The 9,582-nt window shown below is 38.8% G+C and overlaps 2 protein-coding genes across 3 annotated transcripts in view; both read right to left on the bottom strand.

The window, feature by feature from the left end:
- LOC119718801 (complement C1q subcomponent subunit B-like) overlaps nt 1–3,327 on the bottom strand; it is an 18,509-nt gene extending 15,182 nt beyond the window's left edge. Inside the window, exons 1-2 of one of the 2 annotated variants that reach the window (XR_005269848.1) lie at nt 3,267–3,327; nt 418–437 (exon numbers count right to left, since the gene is read on the bottom strand). The gene's annotated coding sequence lies outside the window, so the exon portion shown is untranslated. Of the gene's footprint in view, nt 1–417; nt 438–3,266 lie in introns of those variants that run through there. The other variant, XM_038188222.1, reaches the window with a different exon arrangement.
- Nucleotides 3,328–8,158: 4,831 nt separating this feature from the next.
- Nucleotides 8,159–9,041, bottom strand: LOC119744452 (collagen alpha-1(X) chain-like). Its single transcript, XM_038220382.1, has 2 exons — nt 8,813–9,041; nt 8,159–8,707 (listed from the first exon to the last, which is right to left on the bottom strand). The coding sequence occupies exons 1-2, from the start codon at nt 9,039–9,041 to the stop codon at nt 8,205–8,207; spliced, it is 732 nt and encodes a 243-aa protein (XP_038076310.1). The 3' UTR covers nt 8,159–8,204.
- Nucleotides 9,042–9,582: the final 541 nt, after the last annotated feature.

Genomic DNA, 9,582 nt, shown 5'->3' with positions numbered 1-9,582 from the left:
GCTAAAACTTCGTATATAATTGAATACCCCATTCAATCTGCATAAAAAAAAATTGCAAAAAAAAAAAACTTCCGACCGACCGACCCTATTTTTGAAAGGCATGTAATCGGAAGCAGAACTATTATTTTGTTTTGGCCTTATTCAAAGAATGTGTCGGCAGTGGCCTATCCGAGAGCAAGGGGATAACATGTAAATAAAAAAGGTGGGTTCTTTTTAAATCTGTTGCCATGGCAACTGGGGACAATCCACACTAATTGTTTTGCCCGCCGATAAAAGTTTGGAAAGGAGACCGGATTACATTATTTTCTTATGTGACGGCACGCCCTTTCCACGGTCATGATAGAATCATTTAAACATCATCACACCTACCTCGATGGTTCGGTTTTGAAGTCTTGAAGATCAGGTCCAAGAAGAGATCAAAAGGAGTTCACTGTAGGCTGAAAAATAATAAACAAAGAAAACTTGAAACGTTTATGCTTGAGTAAAGAAAGAAAAATTTAAATCATTGATTTTAATACAATTATGAGGTTTTTTTTCACTTTGATCAATAATCATTCGAAACCAGGAACATTTATTCACAAATAAAAACAATGGTCAAAGATTATTTGCATTTTCGTGACCGAATACGCACAGAAAAAGCAACATGTTTTGATGACGCTTTGTGACATTTTTCTCTGGAACCTGAATGCTCCCTGAAATCAACATTAAATTGATTCAAACGCTTTCATGAAATCCTTTATTCAAATTCATTATACAATTTATTCAAATTCATTTTACAAAAAGATCTGTGTATTTTTGATGCACTAGTAAGTCATTGAATCATTTTTGAAGGCATAATTATCTGAGTTTTTAAAACAGCATATTCTTCATTTAAATATGCTTTTCCCGTCCAATTTCACACCTTGCTCATTCAATGTTCGAACACTTTCTTTCAAATTCGCATACAAACCCGTTAGCATTATCAAACCCAGTTGAATTTAGCGAACGATCAAATTATTTCAGGGTGTCTCCACTATACGCTTAAAAAAGTAGGCAATTGACGTATTTGCATTGAATTATTGTGTTTTAGATTCAGTCCAGCTCGGGAATTCAACTTCATGCTTACGTTCACAAAAGTCATTCATGTTTAATAAAATTCGGCAGTTTAGCCAGATCAGTGGCGGCTCTAGGGGTGCGGAGGGGGCGCCCTCCCCCGGCAGTGACCGAATATTTATTAAAAAAAAGGCCAATTTTGATTGAGAGAGCACTTCCACACTTACCCTTTCTCCCGGCTCAAACTTCGCCAGGCTATTAATAAACTCTCTGGATTCGCCCTTGAAAATATTATGTGGCAGTGTTAAAACAAATGATAAAATGACATGACTTTTGATACTCATTTCATGAAGCAATTTACACACTTTTGTTTAATTGTCAGGGAAGGAAACATGACAGGAACATTGTTAGGTGGCTAGATTGTAGAAAGAATGACATTTTGAGCACTCGCTCAAAATGAGGTCTATTGCGCAAAAAATATACCTTTTTCATATTTAGACCATATTAACCAGTTTGTTAATTGTAGTAATCACTCTGTGGAAATCAACAGATAATTAAAAAGATACTCAAAATCAATCAAATTTATTTTGTCATCGCTAACACGATAAACGGTTAATGCAGCCTTCAATCTTGTTCGATAGTTTGCATGCATATCTCTCTTTTAGTTCTTTTAGTTCTCTTATTTTTGGGGGTTTGCTTTACGAAACTGATTGTATGTACGTAAACATGAAAGAAAAAATCTCGTGCGTGTTTCGTCAATAACCAATCTGAAGAAACGGGTAAAATTAGGACAAGAAATCTGCTTTTTTTTTAAGGGAAGATGCAAAATCTAAATTTACGCTCGAATAATATGTGCAAACCTTAACTCTTAACATGATTTTACAAATGTATCCAGCCATGGGCGTGTTTTGTTTTGTTTGCTTGTCCGTGGGGCAATTTAAACATGAATAAAATGTGTGTGATCATGATCCGATTTGTTCGTTGCGCCCTAAAGTATATTCTGACAATTGACACTTTTATCCTGCAACGCTTGAAAGTAACGCTTAGACCTATCGTTGCAGACCAGTAATACATTTCAATAGACCCCGATAAAAGTTCAGGAGTTCAGGTAAAACACACATCAAACTAAAGATTATTTCATCAAATTAAAGATTATTCCATCATCATTAATTTTCTGTTCAGTTTTCTGGGATTAAAAAAAAATCAAGTTCACGGCCTTCAAAATGCTCTAATTCTGAAGAATTTGAGGGCATGCAGTTCGTGATTTTGCCGGCGAAGGCAATTTCGACCTGATTTGCTGGCCTGCACCCATGTAGTGATCAAACAGAAATGGTTTGAAGACACAGTTTAAAATACACATTACGCAAAAGGTATTGAGATTATCCGAATTTTCAATAACACAACATAGAACAGGATGTTTCAGATGTCACGATTTCCTTTAAATGTTTTTCCGTGGCCAACTTCCGCATAACCTTTTATACTGTATTAGCTAGAGTGATTTCCGGTGGAAAAAGGTGAGTGCATCGCATCGGGATTTCAGGTTTGACAATAAACAGGGAAAACTAGCGAGAAAATAAAGGAGGTGATTGATCATAGTGATATTATGGGCGGTCGAGCTTTCGCAAGATTTCTTTCGTTAAATACGAACAGGTTTAAATGTATCATCTGACACAATTGTGAAAGTGCATGAACTTCAATAACAATAAGGAACTTGATGTAATACACTCTTGAAAAACCTACAGCCAGGTTTGACTGGAAAACTTGCGAATCTGAATGACAATAAAACTACAAAACTTCCAGGAATTTATATATTTTTTTTCACTATTCAGTATTTAGAACAATTAAAATGCGTCGAGGGTGTAAGTAGAAGCTGAAATATTGTCAGACAGGAATCCCGAACAAATACAAAAAATCGTGACTATACACATGTATTTGCTCTTAGCTATATTATTGCCTGCTTTTGGCCTCACAAAATTTTGGTCTGAATACGCATCAACTTTTCAGACTACAGCTTATTCAGCTGTAGTCTATGCATCATAATACCTGGTTATGATTCAAGCACCAATATCGCATGATAAGTTATCGAACAACCGTATGGAAATGGAATCATCATGGTCGGAAATATTTACAGCGCACTGTTTTGGCTATAAGCACATTGTGTCAATATCATGTATCACAAAAGATCAATCCCAAAGTTTGCAGAATTATCGTAAAAGACTGTTTCAAACACTCACCGTGCAATTCTTGTTCGATCTTGCAAACAGTTCTCTCGGGTTGTCGTCTGGAAGTGGACATGAGCTGCGGTCGTTGTGAGGAATGAGCCGGCAGCTTGTGACTTAAATATTGACGTCGATTTCCCGAGCAGTGACTGAGGAACTTGCATGCCCGGTTTGCGATTGGCCCCTGCACGCTGTCAATCACACATCACTGACCCGCTTCATGTTGATGAGACGAAAATGATGTTACATTGCCACACGTTAAACCCGAAGCTTGTATCACCGACACTCAAATATACACATCCAATTAGTGGAATGATCGTATGAATGTCGGTGACACATTCAAATATATGGATTGTGATTGGCATCTGTCAATCACAGACCACTTACTTGTGGTCACCGACTTGTTGGGTGACTAACTCTGATTGGTGGATAGAATAATGACGTACACCGGTCTTAAGTGATTTAATCAGTGTTTGTTTTGCGCTTCGTGATTTTAATGGAACCACGCATTTGGTGGCAAGTATATATTTTGTAGTCAGGTTATGCAGTCTATATTTATGATAACAAAGTGAAGATGAAATGAATTTAGCTTGAAAAGAAAAAAGAAAAAAAAGAACGTGAATATACTGTGTGTGCATAATATCCGGTTCATGTACAGTTGCCGCCCTCTAACGGTGAAAATATACTTATTTTGCGCATCCCATTCGATCCCAAAGGCAACTTTATTATAATCATTGATCTACCCCCATCCACACGCGCGCTCGAACAGACCACCTTCTCGGCATGCAATTGACCTTGCACCTGCAAAACCCCCTCTCTGCTTATTGAACAAGACCTCTATGCCAAAACCAAACACAGAAATATGCCAACCCCAATCTTGACACTTGCCCAACCAACACCTAATCCCAAATTCACCCAACTGTTTGGAACCAACCGTATACAACATACCTCTTTCCTCATCAAAATCCCAACATTCAATAGCCAAAGCAAAAAGTGGCGTAGCACGGTCATATTTATTGAGTCGGGGGTTAAAATGTTTTCGAACATCCGTGGTGAAATATAGACACATTTTTTCACCGGACATTTAGCCGCCGTAAAATCAAAAAGCAGGGGGGAGGGGTTGGTGGTTACGCTGGTACCATCTGTCGAGGGGGGCGCTGTTTACAACCGACAATTATGAACACTATAACCGACAATAAAATGGTGCTTTTCTGGGCGATACAGGCGTGCTTTTAAAAAAAGAGGCATCCGAAACGGTATATCACACAAAAAAGGGCACCACTTCTTTTTTATAAAGGGCACTTAACAAAGAGGGCACTCTTTACAAATTATTGGGTGGTAAGCGGTGGTGAAATAAGGGCATTTCAATGGAAAAGGGCACTCTTTACAAAATATTGGGGGCGGGAGTAAATCACCCCCCACCGCTGCCTACGCCTATGCATCCCTCTACCTCCTGACCACCCTGGGCAGCCTACGGCGGATACCCAATACCCCAAATTTACGGTAAGGTGGCATCAAGAAGTGGGGGGGGGGGCGTTTATTTAATGCCAGGGTTCTGTTGTTCTCCTTTCCATTAATATTTCCATCAAGAGGAAGAGGATACTTAGTTGATTTTACAACAGTCATATAGTCTATTGTATTCGTTTTAAAATAATAGTTTTTTTCCCAATTGACGTGGCCGCTTTAATTTGCTTAAAAGATATATCTAATCTGCCCTGCTGGTAGACAGCGGCGTAGCCAGGTGGGGTCGGGTGGTGTAAGGTACTTGGGCTTACACGCACCAGTAGAACATAATGTCCCGCAGTCCCCCCCCCCCCCCTCGGAAATAATTAATTCCAATAAATGACCATGCGATTAAGAGGTATAACAGAATTTTGCCCCCCCCCCTTCCCTCCCACTGGAATAACATCTTGTACCACCAATCCCCCATGGTGGGAACTCTGGCTACACTGCTGCTAGTAGACCGGTTCGGGTTTCCTATATTATCAAGCCTAAAAAAACGGAGGTGAGGACTATGCATTGTACACTGCAAGAAACAAATAAATGTCAGGCTACAAATTAAATAAATATAAACTAGAAATGTCTAAAGTTCCAGGTTATGAAGCGTATTTTACAAACAAAAGACTAAAGGTGGGCCGATTGTTTTGGTCGGCGGCTTATTCACAAGTGAATAACCTTTGTAGCCTTAAAGCAATATTTTCTTCGGGGCAAAACTCCAGGGGAAAAAAAAGATGGGGCTGTAATAAACTAAATATTCACTACGTTTACGTGTTTTGGGTTGATTTCCGAGGTCGATTTCATTTAAGTTTCTTTACTTCTTGTTCTCTAAAGTGAAAAAGGGCCGCTTTGTTTGATAATAGGACACATCTCAACAACCTGATTATCAATATAAATCTTGAGCTTTTAATTTGTAATCAATAAAGCAAAAAAAAAACATGGTTTATTTAATTTTGTATAAAAATGATGGGGTGGGATTTGACAATCCATCACGATAATTTTTATTGTTGAAAATGTATATCAAAAATCGCTATATATGTGTGTGATAGGCGTAGCCAGCGTGGGGGGGGGGTAAGGGGATATTTACCCCCCAATATTTTGTAAAAACTGCCTTTTACCACTTACATGCCTTTTTTAACGGACTTACCCCCCCCCCCCCCCTTTTCTGAACAAGTGCCCTTTTCAAAAAAGAAGTGGTGCCTTTGTTTTGCGGCATCTGCCGTTTTGGGTGCCTTTTTCGGAATTTCGCACATGTATCCGCCCTGAAAAGCACCATATATTGGCCCTTTGTGTGCATAATTGTCGGTTTTGAACACCGCCCCCATCGACAGATGGTACCAGCCAAGTGTCCGGAGAAAACACCTGTCTACATTTCACAACGAATGTGCAAGTGCCTTTATCAACAAATGTTAATCCCCCCCCCCCATAAAAATGACCGTGCTACGCCCATGGGTGTGATGTATTCCTATCGATCGATGTACCAAAGCTACAATGCTATTAAAACAAACCATTCAATGCACACAATTCTACATATTTGACTGTTTTAAGTGCAGCATCGTTCATCTAAATATTTATGCTACTTCCAGAAGGCACATGTTGACTTTGCTATATTCTTTTTAAATACTGCAAAGATCAAATTATCAAAGAGATCTAAAAAAATAAAGCAAAAATGCTTCAATGCAGTTCAAATTTGAGCTGTTTATAAAACTGTTAGTTCGTGCACATTGCAAAAATTTATAACTAAAGGAATTTTTGTCACGTTCTTGTCGTATGTCCATACGTTCTGTGAGAGACACCAACTACACGTTCTATGAGTTACAGTGTGTATTAAAATGGCGGCGCCCATGCCACAAGTTCGTGTGAAGACTCGGTGAGTTCGTTCCATTATTTACTGGTTTGAAAGGACCCATAAACACAACAGTACTCTTTTTAAACTTTCCAAACATCTGTAAAACCTTTTCAAAAAATACAATACATTCATAACATTACTTTAATAATTGCGTATTCTGATTGTGAAAATTTGGTGCACTAAAAAACAGAGTCGGAAACAGCCAAATATCTCTACAAAGTGACATCTAATTATGAACCACTCCAAAAACTATTAATATAGCAACAAAACAGTTCAAACACAAAGCTTGTTCGAGCTTGAACTAAACTCTAATTTAAAAAAGTGGATGCATACAGTTTTTCAGAAACAAAGCATTTTATATTAAAAAGGTCTACACTTTGATATATGCCGTGGTTCGTAATATGAAAAAGGTACGTAACGTCACTCATTTATATACAATACATTCGCTTCTGCGGTGAAATTCAAATTAATACATTTTTCAGCAATAAACAAAATCGTTCCAAGATTTAAATAATGACTCGGGGCGAGTCTCCACCCACCTAAGAATAACCCAACCGGTGCAGAAATATGTACGTTTTTCAATCGTCATTACTTATTATGCATGTTCACATACAAAGTGAACAAATAACATATTTTCTTAAATAATTTATTTGTTCACATTGTTATTAAAACTCTATTAACAATATTTCATGCCACAGTGGATACAAATATAATTGTTGTCAACAATTTTAATGCATACTTGTTTAATATTTCTCAAACCTTTCTACGAAAAGCTAATTATAACGAGCACTCAAACTTGTAAATGTATTGCCTATACGGAACTGTGCAGTGCAAATGTAAAGAAGTACATAATTTATTCAACCATGCATCTAAATTCCCGATTAGATTATAGGACCTGATTTATATTTCTTATTTATTGGTTCATATGATTACCAGCTTAAAAAATGACAACAGATTTAGAATGCTGCTGTCCGACTGGTTATCCCAAGAAGGATAGATCGTTAAGCGGACATGCATCCATACTTCAGTAACTACATTTGCTCCCAGTTATAAATACGGTAAGGGTTGAATTCAAGATCTTTTGTTAGTTTTCAGAATAATCCGTCGAGTTGAGATCAGTTCATGAGTTTAACATTCGCACTAAAAGCTGCGACGGGGTTCAGTTCAGCCACTCTAAAGTTTGTCCAAAGCCTACCAAGACACAGGGATTGTGCTTTTACCATGTATACATCTGGGGAACAGACTTCCAGCTTAATTGAGAAATATTTATGAATTTGGATTTTTTCAATAACAGTTTAAAATATTTCTTTCTAAACATGAGAGTTTTATTTTTATCTTATTTTTAATGATTTTTAAAAAAGGAGTGTTGATGTTTTGTAAACTGTTTTGATATATCAACGCTGAACATATATATTAAAATTAATAATTCTTATCATGCCTGTTAATGGTACCAATAGCAGACATTTTGTTTATTATTATTACATTGAACATTATTTCTGTTAAATAATTGGTCATTGTTTCGGCCAAAAAAAAAACAAAGAAAATGTTGAAGGGGGGGGGGTGGGAACACAGCTCCTGTATATTTATGCGTGGTGATTATTTATTAATTAATTGAATGACTCCGGGTAAAGGAGGAAGCCACTGAATGAGGTGTAGTGAGAGATGGAACCACTTTGCACCCTACCGTACATGGCAACATACACCGTGTCTCCTCGTTGCAGAACCAGCACCGCGCTACCAGACAATTGACCAAGTTGATTTGATGTACCATGGGTACTGATCACCGTGTAGTCATTTTTAACAAGATGGATGGCAAGGCCATCGCTGTTGCTATACTTAAGAACAGAAAACGTAAATACGTAGGTGCCCGGCACACTACAGGTAAACGAACCGGTCTCGAGATCGAAGCTGGTACCCGGCAGAAGCGTCTCGGCCTGCTGGAATGGCAAACGGGTGTCGTGACTCGTAGAGGTATCAGAGCTGCTCGTCCTGACCACGGTGAATGCGACCCGCTGGTTGGAGTCGTCTGGTGTCTCCCCTGGCTCACCCTTCTGACCTTTGACACCAGTTTCCCCAGTTCCTCCAACAAAACCAGGTAGCCCTCTCGGACCTATCTTGCCGGGCAGACTAATCCCATCATTACCTTTAGACCCAGTGTTCCCAGGTGCTCCCCGCTCACCCATAGGTCCAATAGTGCCAATCTCACCTTGCTGACCTGCATCGCCCTTTGACCCCGGCTGACCGTACGGCCCCATCGGTCCAACTGGGCCAGGCAGACCTGGTATGCCGGGTATTGCAGCAGGTCCCTGGCAGCACTGCTGACACACCTGAGACGCAGGACCATCGCCATCCGAGGGAACCGGCCCAGTAACGGAAGCTCGGAGCTTGACAGAGTTACCCAGAAGGAAGGCGATTGACAGAATGGTGGCCACGCAGATCTTCATCTGAAAGGAAAACAATACAGGGCCTAAAATTACCAACAAAATCACTACATAAACTGAAGAATTTGTATACGAGACATAATTTGGAGGAATCATTATTCAGAGAATGTGTCGGCAGTGGCCTATCCGAGAGCAAGGGGATAACAAGTAAATAAAAAGATGGGTTCTTTTTAAATCTGTTGCCATGGCAACTACGGGCAATCCATACTTGTTAGTATTATTGTTTTGCCCGCAGATAAAAGTTTGTAAAGGAGACCGAATTTCATTATTTTTTTCTATGGGGACGGCACGCCCTTTCCACGGTCATGATAGAATCAATTAAACATCATCACACCGACCTCGATGGTTTGCTTTTGAAGACTTAAAGATCAGGTCCAAGAAGAGACCACAAGGAGTTCAGTGTAGGCTGAAAAAAAAGAACAAAGAAAACCGGTAACGTTTATACTTGAGTAAGGAATGAAATAATGTTATTATTGGTTTTAATTAAACTGTGAGGTTTTTTTTCATTTTTATAAATCATCATTCGAAAACAGGAACAATTACA

The sequence above is a fragment of the Patiria miniata genome, unplaced genomic scaffold (assembly GCF_015706575.1).
Source record: "Patiria miniata isolate m_02_andy unplaced genomic scaffold, ASM1570657v1 HiC_scaffold_7, whole genome shotgun sequence".
NCBI lineage: Eukaryota > Metazoa > Echinodermata > Asteroidea > Valvatida > Asterinidae > Patiria > Patiria miniata.
Note: the sequence above shows the minus strand (reverse complement) of the source record. Positions and strands in the feature narration are given on the sequence as shown.